The following is a 15,331-nucleotide window of genomic DNA, read 5'->3' as shown; positions in this document are numbered from 1 at the left end:
TTGTGAAATTCAAATTTTTAAAGGCGTACGGTAAAATAAAAATTAAATCAAATTTATAACCACAAATTAAGGCTAAATCTATTTTTTTTTTTCACATAGATTTGTTTTATTGTATATTTTTTTTTTGACATAGATTTGTTTTACCGTAAAATTTAAATAGATTTGTTCCACTTTGTATCCACTTAAATCGAAAAGCAATAAAAAAATAATAAAAATATAGAACTTGTGGACCAGTAGCATGGTCATATGCCGACATGGAGGTTTAACAAAAATGTGTATCAGGTACTGTATCCTATTTTTGTTATTACTTTTAAAAAATACATTATTCTTCAACTTATCCTTCTATTTTATATATTTATCTATTTTCATCTAATCAAATCTATTTATTTTTCATGAGTTAAATGCATTATTTTTTTTTTAAAAAAAGTATAATATATTAATTTTGCTTTAAATAAATCATACTAAACAATTATTTAAAATTTTAAATTACAAAAAAAAAAAAAAATTGATTATAAGTCTATTTTAGTTATTATATCTAAAATAAGATGTTTTTGTATGTATTTACTATATACTCTAACCTACTTTTTCAACTTTAAGCTGAAATTTTCCAAATGCTATTTTACTACTTTTTACGGTTGATTTTTCTAAAAGTACAACTACCAGCAATTATTTTAAAAGCTACAGCAATCCAAAATGGAGACTAGTTTTATGCATGACCAATTTCCCTTTTATAAAATAAAAATTACCAATAGTTTGTATTTTAATTCATGGATTATTGTCAAAATGAGCTTAGTTTAGTGGTAATTGACATGATCATTGTCTCTAGAAGTCAAAGGTTCAATTTCTCACTCCTAATAGAGAAAAATTCAAACAAAGACTTTTATTTTATTTTTATGAATGATTATTGAGACTCTTTTTCTTTTTATTCTTTTTTATTTTTGTGTTCTTGATGTAAAAAGAGAGAGAGAAAAAAAAGCTTCATATATTTTGGCTAAAGGGCCAAATAGGTTCATTCTCACTTCAAAACTTAAAAAAAAAAAAAAAAAAAAAAACAATAAATATAATACTAATAAAGCATACGCCCATTCGCCTTTGCACATACCTTACGGCTTACGCTAATCATTCTTCTTCATCCCATATAAAAGAAAAGAGATGATTTAAGAGGTTCAATATTATCCTCCAAAAATGGTTTTTTACTGCTTTTAGTTCTAATTTCTCTTTAATCTTTAAAAAAAATAACTAAAACACATTGCCACATAACAAGGTATTTATAACACTTATAAAGTAAACTATGTGTCATGCTTTATGCAATGCCCAGTCATTACTATACATAACTTTTATATATATGTAATAACCAAGCAAACATGCTTTCTATACACTCTTATACTATATCAATTATACTATAAAGATGATGCATGTCAATGCTTTTTATGCATGCATAAATATAACTCTTATATTATATGATGCATGAGCATGCTCTTACGTAATGTAATCATGCTTCTCTAAATCATAACATTTATAATAAAGAGATGATGCATGACCACTGCATAACCTAAGGTGGGATTTTTTTATATGTGCATACCATATGACATATAATTAAACATATATCTCATGTATTAAAACTACAGATTAATGGACTGGGATGAACCAACACAAAACTGAAATGAAAAATTCTATCTATTACATTTTTCCACCGAGCAAACCGGTTCACAGGCGAACCGGGTCTTGAATCGTCGGACGAAGCTCCATCGTTTAGTAAACGCCTTCAGGTAAACAATCGTGTAGCGCACATTAGACGATAACGCAAAAAGCTAAACAATCACTTAGATGATAACGAGGCTGCGAAGCTTGATCATCTGGACGATCGCTTAACACGCAAAAGGTAAACAATTTATCACGCCTTTACTCCACGATCGTATAGTCAGTAACTAAGCGATGAGGCTTGCTGAGCTATACGATCGTCTAGTGCGCATGTGCGTTAAACGATACCCGAGCATCTGATACTCAACGATCGTCTATTCGTCTACATGACCCGACCAACGCTTGGCCGTCTTCTTCCTCGAAGAACAGCAATCCTTGCTCTAAACTTCTTCACGAACGACTCAAAGCTCAAACTAACTTTAAAATTACAGCTCTGATACCAATTGAAGGAACTCTTATACAAGAGTACCTATGAGCAAAAGCGGATCTTTCCAATTCATTATGACAGAATTTCCACATATACATTCAAACATACAGATATGCATTGATAACGCTAAATTACTCGCATGCTTAAAGGATAAAAAAATAAGAGACCGAAAGAACATACCAGTTGAAGACTTTTCTTCACAAAACTCGCTTTTTCCGTGAACGAACTCCTCGCTCTTGCTAATCCAGCAAGTAATCGTCCAACAACATCTCGATCGCCTACACAAACAGCTTCGCACGAACAACAGGCAACGGGAAAAACACCACCACTTGGAGCTCTTAGTATTCTTAGAGTGAGAATCCAAAGAGTGGGCTTTGATGGAATTGGTAGAGAGGGAGGAGGAAAGGCTATCGTGTATTACGATCTAGCAAGTGGGAGAATAGAAAGACTATCATATAGTTGGGTGCTTGATCGTTTAGTGCGGGATACACGATCGTGTAGTAAAAGCTAAGCGATCATTTATACGATTGTTTAGATTAGCTTAGGCGCTAAGCGATCGTTTATGAAAAGGTAAGCGATTGTTCAAGAAAGCGCGGGTGCGAGTGTGCGATCGTTTAGTAAGTGGGCACTATCATATAGGCTCTCAAACACTAAGCGATAGAAGGCTTATCACACCGTGAGCGATTATGCATCTTTTTTTTTCTTTTTTTCTTTTTTTCTTTTTTTTTTTTGAAAAATGAAGCCAGTTTTCATTTTATTCTTTAGTTACTAGAACTTAATTGAACTTCCCACTAACACACGAATTCGGAGAAAACACCGGCCAATTATCTCATAACTGTCCTAAATAATAAATATAATCATATTATATTCATAACCTATAGTTTGATATCATATATCAACTATAGTGTTTTCTCTTCTACTTGATATAAATCATATTTATATCCAATTTTCTCCAATTAATGTATCTCATACATTTAGTCAATCATATCATATATAATTAACGAGTTCGATTATATCCCTCTTGTCAATTTGAACATTTCAAACTGACCCAAAAATTGCTTCTCAACTTATATCCAAGTTACCAAGGGGACCTTATGGACCTATGGCTCGAAGCGCCAACGGTACGTGAATAGCTGACTAAACTCTTTAGCCACAAGATCCACCATCCGTTAACTGTCAGGCATTTCACTAAAGACCGACAACTGAACTCTTCTTACCACATATATATTTTTGTGTCCATCGGATATAACCAATCATGAGTACGATAATCCTTCACAGATGCTCGTAAGTACAGCTAGGCCAATTTACCGTTTGGCCCCTATAGTTACATTTCACTCCTTAAGTACCACTGATCCCTCTAATGAACAATACAATATAGCCCAATTATATGTGAACACCTCTCGGGCTATAAGAAGGTGTGTGGCGCCATATCGTTCAAGTCCTAGAATCAACTTTTAAGGGAGTTATTTATCTACTTACTCATACTTCGGGGAAAGAGTGAATTTCATCTTGTGTAGTTGAGTTCCCAGCTCCCAAATCAGACGAATCTCCAAAGTGGTAGGTTTGAGTCGACGGCCTGGCCACTCGTACCCATGCAAATCAAAGGGTCGCACTCAATAGCAGGAGTTTCTAACTCACTCAGGATTGAGGTCATGTTACCTATGGTCATCCTAGTGAAGTGAAGTCTCTGTCATGAACAATGTTATATAACGAGACGTTAACACTTCGTGGGCAGGTCTTATACAAACTCTTTGTATAGGACGCCCCCACTTGCATGTCTCCTATATGAATGATCAGGATCATACCATATGTGACAAGTCACAACATTTGTAACTATTCCATAAAGTGGGCCACATCCATAGCGTTATCAGGATAAGGTTTCTCTCATATATCTATATACTACAGACCATTTTGGTTATCACTTAAGACATGATCCACTTGTATTTCACCACATACATGCTTAAGTTACATAAAGACAACCTGGGATTTTAGTTTATTAGTTTGTTTTGTGGTAAAGCAAATAAAACATCCAAATGAGCAAAATCAAGAAGTGAAGTAAATATCATATATTATACATCACAAGCGTTCATACAAACTGTTTACAAACTAAGGGACACGAGACTTTAGGACATCAACCCCAACAGAACAAACAATGATGGACAACAACAATGTTGCAATGCTGGACCTTCTGTGTCACAGTGTAAAGCATACGTTGCAACGTTCTGCTGTATGCTTCAGCACAAAATGCTTTTCTTTGCTTCGTTCTTTTTCTGTTTTCGCTCTATTTCCCATTGATCTCCTCAATAAATCTTACTTTTCAATTGACACAGAGTTACAGACTCAATTATAAAATAAAATGCCCAAAACAATGGGCCTTTGCATCAATCTCATCAATGCAAAACTATAATCTAAGTACTAAAATTTGAAATTGCCTATTTTGCAAACCCATACATCAAATGCACAGAAAGCTATTCACCTCTACTCTATTTTTAGTCCAAAAAAAAAATCAAAAGCATGATTTGGCTCTGATACCAATTAAAGGAACTGAATTCCTTAGCGGAAGTGCGTGAATGCATATGCAAATCGAAATTCATTTTGGAATTCGTGAAAAAATTGAGACACATACATTACAGGATAAACATTTTTTAAAAAATATAAGCATGCTTTTACATAGAAGAAGGAATTAAAAGAACTAACCTCTGAAGACAATCTTCAATGCGTTCCTCTCCATATCACGAACAATTTGTACCACGAACATTTCTCTTGAACACATTCATTAACCACAACTCACTACACTAAAGAACCACAACTGTACTTTCAATCTGTATGTATAGTTTTATGTCCATGGATATAACCAATCAACAGTAAATTGACCCTTCATGAATCGCTCGTAATAAAAGTTGGGTCAAATTACCGTTTTGCCCCTATATTATATCTAACTCTTCAAGTACCACTGATCCCTCTAATGAACAAACAGTTTATAATCCAACTATAAACTAATCTCTCTTGAGCCATTAAGAGGGTAGGGTCTCATTGTTCAAGACTCGAAAATAGATATTAAGGGAGCAATTCATCTGCTTACCCTAAATACGAGAAGAAGTAAATTTTATCTTTTGTAGTTGTATTCCCAACTCCCTAATCGGATAAATCCCCAAAATGGTAGGCTTATCGAGTCAGTGGATTTGGCCCCTCTCACCCATATAGATCAAAGGATCGCTCTCATAGATAGAAGTTCATAACTCACTCAAGATTACGGTCAAGTCACCTATGATCATCCTATGAATTGTTAATCTCTTCAATCAACGGTGTTATAAAGATTTATTGATCTTTTCGCGGTCCGGTCTGATAAAAACTCTTTGTATAGGATACCCTCACTCACATGTCTTTACATGAACGATTAGGATCAAACCATTTGTAACACTTCACAACTATTGTAATAATTACAAAGTGGGTCATATCCGTAGTATCACTAAGATAAGGCACCCTATCTTTATCCATATATTACAGACCATTTAGGTTATTACTTAAATATGATCCACATGAATGTTAAATACATACGTGTTTAAGTTTCATAAATAACCTTGGATCTTTCTTTAATGAATTATTGCATAAAATAATCAACCATTATTTCAAATAACATATCAACTATGAGGTTTTATGGCATACATCCCAACAAGAAATATCTCAGACTCAACTTCAAGCGGCGACGATCAACAACGATTGTTAACGCGATGATGGTAGCTTGATGAACCACTACAGGTGAATAGCAGCGGAGCCCTTGTTGTATCTTGTAGCTTGTAAATATAAATCATATATTTAATAAAATAAGAGGTATTTTATTAACATTTAGATTGCATTAATTCAATCAAATAAACTAAGATTCAAGGTTATTTTATGTAACTTAAAACATGTACGTGGTTGACATACATGTGGATCATGTTTAAGTAATAACCTAAATAGTCTGTAGTATATGAATAAGGCTGGGTACCTTATCCATGTGATACTACGAGTATGACCCACTTTGTAGTTGTTACAATTATTGTAAAGTACTACAAATGATCTGCTCCTGATCGTTCATATGGAGACATGTGAGTGAGAGTATTCTATAAAAAGAGTTTGTATAAGATCGAACCACGAAATGAATAATCTCTCTGTTGTTGACATCATGAGTTCGAGTTCTCCTTCTTCTCCTCTCTTTCTGATCCCCCTTTCCCCTTAGTTACCGACCACATCGATATCCTCTGCTTCGATCTTTTTCGACCATAATAAAAAATGCTTAGTTGGGTATTAAGTTATGCATGGGAATAAAGTATTCTTAAGTATATATTTTAAAACCTTACACCAAATATGGGTTTGGGATGCCAAGCCCATTCCCACCCACTAAACCCTTCAACCATATGAGCCATTAGTCTTAGTTTGGATTGTTGTAGCTTTTAAAATAATTGTTGTCAATTTTGCTTTTTAAAAAATCAATTGAGAGATGAAATAAAACAATATATAGTAAATTTTAGTTTTAAATTAGAAAAACTAGTTATGGTGTGAGATAAATTAATACTAATTGGTGTAATTTAATTATATGAACTATAGTAGGCTTATTGTTTTAATTATTTTCACATTGATCATTAATTCATAATATATATATATATATATATATATATATATATATTAAAATCTTATATTATTTGAATCTCAACTAATTTTGTTTGATCTAAATTATTTGATAAAAGTTTAAGAAAAATAATTGTTATAAAAAATTGAATCAATTAAAATTTAAAAATATATATGAAAATATAGAAGAATATTATTATTCTATATTTGTTCAAGGGTGATATTCAAAAATAGAAAAATAAGGGAAACTATTTACACAAATAGTAAAGTTTAATCATTTTAAACCTATATCCGTTTCTATTACAATGATAGATCAGTCTCTATCAATGATAGACTTCTATCCGTTTTTATTCTCGATAGACGATGATAAAAGTCTATCTATGTCTATGAGTATTTTCTTTTCGCTATTTCTGTAAATAATTTGACATTTTTTCTATCTGTGAAAAATTTTCTTTATTTAAATGGTTAAAAAATTAGCAAATTTTTAGAAAAACTAAATCTAAAAGTTAATGCTATATCAACCTTCACATGTTAGTTATAATTTTAAAAGTAATTATCTATTAATTAATAATTTGATTTACCAAATAAAAAAGACGACTAAGATTCCTCCTAAATCATTTTTTTCAATTACAAACACAATACTAGGGATAAACAACCAGGTGGAAAAATTAAAGTAGACATTTTATCATCACAAATCACCTTTATATATTTTCCAAATTCCATAGTCTCAAAATACATTTTTTAAAAACAAAAATATATTAGGGCTACGTTTGACATTGGGTTAGTTGTGTTAAAAGACCATTTGGAAAAAATCTTAACTGTTTTTTAGATTCTGTAAAAATCACTTTTAAAAACGTGTTAATTTTACATTAACTTTAAAAGCGGTATGCTTCTAGCTTTTAAATTCTCATAAAATCAGGTAAAAAGATTTATTTTATATATTTATCTATTTTCACCTAACCAAATCTATTTTATATTTTTCATGAGTTAAATGCATCATTTTTTTTTAAAAAAGCATAACATATTCATTTTATTTTAAATAAATCATACTAAACAATCATTTAAAATTTTAAATTACAAAAAGAAAAAAATTAAAAAAAAAAGTTGATTATAAGTTTATTTTAGTTATTATATCTAAAATAAGATGCTTTTGTATTTATTTACCAAACACTCTAACCTATTTTTTCAAGTTTAAGTTGAAATTTACAAAACACTATTTTACTACTCTTCACAACCGATTTTTCTAAAAGCACAGTTACTATCAATTATTTTAAAAGTTACAACAATCCCAAACGGAGACTAGTTTTACGCATGACCAGTTTCCCTTTTATAAAATAAAAAATTACTCATAGTTTGTATTTTAATTCAAGGACTTTGTCAAAATGAGATTAGTTTAGTGGTAATTGGCATGACCATTATCCCTAGAAGTCGGAAGTTCAATTTCTCACTCTTCTATTTATAGAGAAAAAATTCAAACAAAGATTTATTTTTATTTTTTATATTTTTTTATGAATGATTATTGAGACTCTTTTTCTTTTTACTCTTTTTTATTTTTGTATTCTTGTTGTAAAAAGAGGGAAAAAAAAGCTTCATATCTTTTGGCTAAAGGACCAAATAGGTTCATTCTCACTCCAAAACTTAAAAAATAAAAATAAAAAATAAAATAACAATAAATATAATACTAATAAAGCATACGCCCATTTGCCTTTGCACATACCTTACGGCTTACGCTAATCATTCTTCTTCATTCCATATAAAAGAAAAAAGAGATGATTTAAAAGGTTCAATCTTAGCCTCCAAAAATGGTTTTTGCCCCATTTTTTCAAACTTAAAAATCTTGCACTCTTACTTACATCATCACCAGCCAAAATTACAAAACCACTCTTAATTATCTTTTTTCTCTTCCTCTCCATCTTCTCAATTTTCCTTTCTCTATTTTTGCTCGCCATTCTCCATTTATCGTCGATCGTCAAAATGTTACAAATATGCCGTTGTTAGCCATCAGAACATCATATGCAATAGAACGAGATAACAAAGACCAAGGGAGAGAGAGATCAAAAAGACAAAGAGAGAGCGAAATAAAGGAAATTGAGAGAAAGAGGAGATTAAGAGAGTAAGGAGGGTGAGACAACAAGAGAGTGAAGAGCAAGAGCGAAAGGTCAATCCGTGTGGAGGAGGTTTTGTTTTGGTAATTTTACCAAAATATGACATCAGCAAGGAGTAAAAAACATATATTTAAAAAAGTTGGACAAATTTCATTTTCTACCCTATTTTTGGATCATCAAACCCAAAAGAAAACGTGTCATGTTAGAAATTGGGACAATTTTTGGAATACCAACATGAAAAACAAAAAATAAATAAAAGAATGATAAGATTTATTTTATCTTTTACCATTACAAAATTGGTAATTAGTTGTTTTAGAAGTTTCATTAAAACTTCACAAATATGAATCATTTTTCTACTTGACAACTCACAAGTTTTCTTATACAATTTAACTCATCGTCTAATTAATATAAAAACGTTACATGTATTCCACATGAGAACAGTAATAGAGACTATTATTTGTGATATTTAATGAAACTACAAAAAAGAAAAAAAAAAAGAATGAATGCTTTTTTTTTTTTTTATCTTGTGTGGATAACATTAAAATCGAACCAAATCAAATTGAAAATTATAGAAGGTTTAAAATCATATTTTGATCCATAATTTTTTAAAAAATTTTTTTCCACCTTAGTCTCTAAATTTTAAAGATGTTCATTTTGATTATTGAATTTTTATGTCTCTTTCATTTTGGTCCATAGATTTTCTAACGTTTGTAGTTCTTAATTTTTTAACCAACCATTATATTTATTGGTTTGCTATTTTTTTTCATTTGTTTAATGTTCGTCTATAACCTATGTGACTCAAAATCACATATATATTAACATATTAGTACACATACACATTTTAAAAGTCAAAAGACTTGAAAATATAAAAAATTTAAATGTTATTCTAAAAGTCAAGTGACAAAAATATTGTGGGTATAAAAGTAGAATTACAAAACACTGAGTTTAAAGCCATCATAGAATCACATGGAGCAAATTAAAAAGGAAAAAAAAGTTATAACCCCAAATCTAGCTAAATTAAAGGGAATGGTGGATGGATTATCCAAAATTGAGGAAAAAAAAATGAAATTTATCATACGTTTTGAAATTGGATTTGTTTGACCTATTGATATTATATTTGAGTAAAATTATCAAAATAAAATCTTGTGTACGCAAATCGGTCTTTTACTATCGCTTTTTTGTTGTCTCAATATTTTTTTTTTCTCTCTTTGCACTCTCCTCACAATATCTCTTTCTATTCTATTTGACATTTAGATGACCAACAACGACATCTCTTTTGATGTTCGGTGAAAAATGGAGAATAGTCGATCCACATGGAGGAAGGAAATTTAGAAGTAGAAGAGGAAAAAAGAAAACCAAAGGTACTTTTGTAACTTTTGTTGATGATGATAAAACAAAAGGACAAGATGGGAAATTTTTTAAGTTTGTAAAATTGGAGCAAAAACCACAGGTTTGAGATTGGATCTTTTACTCCATTATCTCCTAAATTAAAATCATAGAATGACAACTAAAATGGAGCTCAACACATGAAATTTAATAGTCTGTAAATTTGGTCCAATGTTGTATACATATGATATACTCTCAAAAGCTCTATAGTCGATATAATCAATCCAAATTTCGTATTTGAATAGATATTTGCCCAATTCTTTTTTTTTTTTAATAATGAAATATGAGTATGATCATTTGTCATCGTCATAGCACATTAATAGCGAGTTAATTATCCATACAAACTTTTGTGCACCATTAATGAGGGTTTAGAACGACGAGCACGAACACAAACACGAGTGAAGAGCTTGGAAGAGCACATGCACAACAAAGCGAGGGAGAAAAAATTGTAGTATGTGAGCATATTGAACCAGTAACCTTAATTTCACACCCCCACTAAAATCGCAAGAAACAATACGGATGCTTAACACACTCTTAATGTATTATGAACTTAGCATTTTTATGTAGGGTTGGCAAAAATCCAGGGTTGGGTCTCAGGTTTGATTGGGGATGGAGTCAAACCGAGGATTATAACTGGGTTCCTGTCCCTAGTTAATTTTTTTTTTGTATTTTAATATATATTAAAAAAGGGGATGAGTCTCGTGGGGACCCATTTCTCCAATGGGGAATCCCCATCCCTGTACCCGCTTCTTTCAATTGGCGAGGATGAGAGAAATACCCACGGAGATTCCTCCGCCCCATCCTGCTCCCATTGTCAAGCCTAATGTTATGGTAGCGAAATATAAGTTAAAAAAAAAAAAATCCAAAATTCAGTATAGATCTTTTTTTTTTCAAAGGAGATCAAATTGAAGTTACTTTTAACGGATATTAGAGGTGTGTTAGCTCGTGGTTTAAATCACTAAACCGTATTGCACTAAAAAAACACATTTCATGTTAAAGAAAAGTATATAACAAATGAGTATTTAAATCAATATCACTCAATTAGGTCTCTCAGTCCCATTGCAGCTCTCTGATTTCACAATCCTCGCAGCTTTCTTCTTGAATTACCCTTCTACAACGAGGTATCTTTCCTTTCTTCTCTTCGTCTTTGTTTTTTCAATTTCCCACTTGAATTCAAGTTCTGGAATCGGCTTCGGACCGGCTGCGATCGACGATAACAGCAGCCGGTGGGGCGAAACAAACAACCACTAGTGGCTACTGCATCAGCTTCCAGTTTCTTTATTACCCTTTTCGTCTCTTTCATCCTTTTTTTTTTGTTAATTTTCACACTGTATTTGTAATCTGGGTTTGAATCAACTTTGGGACATTACTCAATTGAGGGATTGAATTGCCAAATCAATTTTTGGTGGCAACTCAAGCACACTGCTGTTTATTACTTTTACATTTTTGGACTTGTTCATTTTGCTATTGATTGATTAGCAGCTGATATAAAATTTTGGGTTTTTAGTCAATAGGGAAGTGTATGAGGGGGGTTTTTTTAAGGGGACAATGTTCAATAAGTTAACCAAGCGTGGCTTTTGCACGGCAATATCATCACGGCCTTGGCTTTTTGTGGGCTTGGGCAACCCTGGAGAGAAGTTCAGAGGAACCAGGCACAATGTAATCCGTGTACTATTTTTTCGTTATTCATCTTAAATCACATTTTCATTTTGCAATGGGAGGTATTAGTTCAATCATTCTTATTTTGGTTCAGTACAGGTAGGCTTTGAGATGATTGATGTGTTTGCTGAGTCTGTTGGAATTCCAATGAGCAGGCTTCACTGTAAAGCTGTGTTTGGTGAAGGCACGTTCACTTTGTGTATTATAAATATTCAATTCCGTTGTTCAGTGTTTTCAGCAGTTATTGTTGTTTGATTGCATGAAGTTCAAAGATATTTGGCTATTGATGTCAGGTTTTGTTGGGGACATCCCTGTTTTTCTGGCAAAGCCTCAAACTTACATGAACCTGAGTGGTGAATCTGTATGTGATTGAGAAACTCCTTTTGGCTTCTGTCTTCTTATAAGTTAGGATCCTTGTAGTCGTAGGTTTTTATTGAGTTCATAGATTCATTTGAGTGAATTCATGTTGCAAATTTACATATTCAATGACTTTGAGGAAAAAAATCCTGGTATTCAATCTAAAATCTACTAGGAGCAGTTCTCGTGAAGGTTATCGTAGCCAGTCAAATACATGTCAATGATGTTTTCTTTACTGAGACAGGTTTGATGCTATAAATATTGTGTTTTGTCATCATACTGCAGGCAGGACCACTTGCAGCTTATTACAAGCTACCTCTAAACCGTGTGCTCGTGGTAAATCCTTATGTGCATTTGAATGATTTTTGTCATTACAGAGTTCTTAAATGAACAAAGCCATGGTATTATTTTGAGTATTTGACTGCTGCAGTTTCATGATGACATGAACTTGCCATGTGGGGTGCTTCGGCTTCAACACAATGGAGGACACGACTACCACAACGGGTATCACTGAACCTTTTTTATTTTAGTTATCTTCTATTGTAGCCTATTTCTACTCTATGGCCACAATCTAGTTGCCCGTTGTCTCTACATCTCTTCTGTGACATTAACGTACATTTGACTAGATTTTTTTAAAATAAGAAATTGAACTTTCATTGAGGAAAAAAATAAAATCACAAGGGCGTCCAATAAAAAATACCCCACAAAAGGAGACTCAACTAAAGAAAAGGACTCCAATCAAATAAAGAAGATCTAATGAGTAATTGCAAAGAGTTGTCATTGATGCCCAAAGAGAAATATAGAACCTGTCAAGGGACCAAGCATCAAATAGGGTGCCTCTCAATCCCCTAAAGGTGTTCCTTTCTCCCTCACAAATCCCACAACATAGAACAAATCCTTGCTTGCCAGAAAAACCTCCTCTTCTGAACAAAAGGTGGATGAAGAAAGGACTCCCTGATTATCTCTTTATAATCTCTGTGTCTAGCACACTAAAAGCCAAACACATCAAAAAAAGGGGTACCATATAGATTTAATAAAGCCGCAGCTCTAAGGAATATGATTATCATCTTCCTCCCCCTTCCGACAAAGAATGCAACAAAAGGGTCCAATGAAAGTAGGCATCTTTCTCGCAAGCCGATCTAAAGTGTTTACCCTTCCATGGATGACCTGCCTGCCACATGAACTGAATCTTCTTTGGAATATTCACCCTCCATAAATGGGATTCATTAAGCTATTTTCATTTGAAAAGAAAGAGGTCCAATAGGAGTTTGTAAGAGATGCTGATAATTACATCCTATTTGAATTTCTTACTTGTGTTTGGTCATGTCGGTTAATTGCTCCATTATAGGTACTCAAAGAATCTAAGCATAGTGTTAAAAGAGAAAAGAGAATCTAAGCATAGTGTTAAAAGAGAAAAGAGAGAAAGAGGAGACATAAGGTTTACGTGGAAAACCCTAGAATAGGGAGAAAAAACAACGATAGAGAGTCTCCGTTTTATTAATTTTTACATAATGTGAGAGATATAAGAGGATTCTTATTTATAGGCTCCAACAAGTCTAAATACAAAAAAGGAAAGAAAAATAAGGTAAAGTAAATAACTATAATACCTCCGGGACTATAAACAATCAATTAAGTCCCTTATTTCCAACATATAGCGTTTGAGGGATCAAGGTGTTGTACATCATGTTCTAATACAACTATCAGAATGTTATCTAATTGCCACGAAGCTTTTTCAACATGATTTCTCTGAATATGACATTTAGCCGGCATGCTACAACTTTAATTCTTTTTTTGTGAGGACACACTTTTAATCGTCCATGCTTGTAAATTTGTTGGCAATATTCTTTTTTTAGTTCAATCTTCATGACTTCTCTTCTATTCTATGTTGCCTTTCTGGTACATCTTGAAATGTTTTTTTTTATTTTAGGCTGAAGAGTGTCATTTATCATTTTCGAGGGAACAGAGAGTTTGCTAGGTTAAGAATTGGTAAGTTTTGTTGTCTATGCTATTTTGTGGTTGTTTATATGTCTTCTCCTTCATTCTTAGAACATTTTCTTTCCAGGCATTGGAAGGCCACCTGGTCAAATGGATCCCAAAGCGTTTTTGCTTCAAAAGTTCAATAACACGGCTCAAGAACGAGTGAGTGTTTTTACTTATTATACTACACAAAACTTATTGTCGAAACCTTTCTTTGAGCCAGTTTCACCCACAACACAACTTACTGCTTTGCTTATGTGTCACTGTCTCACTCTCTTTTCTTTTGCTAAACTAAAAGTGCATACTTTTGAAAAATATATTATGGATCCTCTTTAATCCCACTTTTAATTTTGGCAAGTACAGTTTGTATCTTCACATCAGTTATTCTTGTTGCTACCTTGTTGCGAATAATCTTGATTACATTATGCTTGTTACCCATCGTGGCGTGACACTTTATTTTTGTTTAACAAGATCGATACTGCATTACAAGAGGGGGTTGGTGCATTGAAGCTCGTATTGTCTCTCGGTTTGTCTGAGAGTGCGAGGCGCTTCAATCATGAACAGAAATACAAGCATATAAGGTTACAAACCATGCCAGTATGATAAGCCTATATGATAGGTATTGCCATTGCCGACGAAACATACAAAATTTTCCAAGTCCTCAAAGGGAATGGGAATAGAGGCAGAGTGGAGGTTCTCTGGGGAAGGGGAATAGAGGCAGAGTGGAGGTTCTCTTGAAGGTACAATGATTTTGTCTTCTGAGATATATGTAATTATTGTATGCTCACAACTGATAAACTTTTTAAGCTTAGGTACTTTTAAAATTGTCTCAAGTTAATTAATATATTATTTATATATAGAAGTGGAGTTGATTGTTTTTAATTTTTATTTAAAATTTTTCTCTTTTGAGTTCAGCCGATTGTTCTCTTGCATCGTGCTACTGCTTCTTTAAAATCAAGAGAAAGGTTGGATGTATTACAAAATTTCCTGTGTGATTCTTCCAGTCTTGGAATAATCTAATTTAGTCAAAAGACAAATATACCCTTTCTTTTTGGTATTTTACTACCTCCTTGTTCTCTAGGAAGTCCCTTCTTTATTATCCGTGAGTGTC

At 32.5% G+C, this 15,331-nt stretch overlaps 1 protein-coding gene across 4 annotated transcripts; it reads left to right on the top strand.

The window, feature by feature from the left end:
- Positions 1-11,207: 11,207 nt before the first annotated feature.
- Positions 11,208-15,102, top strand: LOC120072311 (peptidyl-tRNA hydrolase, mitochondrial). 4 transcript variants are annotated; one of them, XR_005480412.1, is made up of 10 exons: positions 11,208-11,348; positions 11,735-11,886; positions 11,986-12,070; positions 12,180-12,247; positions 12,529-12,579; positions 12,674-12,747; positions 14,171-14,229; positions 14,306-14,382; positions 14,692-14,913; positions 14,949-15,077. XR_005480412.1 is itself a non-coding variant. In XM_039024767.1 (9 exons), the coding sequence occupies exons 2-9, from the start codon at positions 11,776-11,778 to the stop codon at positions 14,821-14,823; spliced, it is 657 nt and encodes a 218-aa protein (XP_038880695.1). In that variant the 5' UTR covers positions 11,208-11,348; positions 11,735-11,775; the 3' UTR covers positions 14,824-15,102. The 4 variants fall into 4 exon arrangements, 3 of the variants coding, with proteins under 3 accessions (XP_038880695.1, XP_038880697.1, XP_038880696.1); XM_039024767.1 differs by having other exon boundaries at positions 14,692-15,102; XM_039024769.1 differs by lacking the exon at positions 11,735-11,886 and having other exon boundaries at positions 11,290-11,348; positions 14,692-15,102.
- The last annotated feature ends 229 nt before the right edge of the window (positions 15,103-15,331 follow it).

Source organism: Benincasa hispida, chromosome 2 (assembly GCF_009727055.1).
Source record: "Benincasa hispida cultivar B227 chromosome 2, ASM972705v1, whole genome shotgun sequence".
Lineage (NCBI taxonomy): Eukaryota > Viridiplantae > Streptophyta > Magnoliopsida > Cucurbitales > Cucurbitaceae > Benincasa > Benincasa hispida.
The sequence above is the reverse complement of the archived record's forward strand: the minus strand, read 5'-3'. Positions and strand labels throughout refer to the sequence as shown.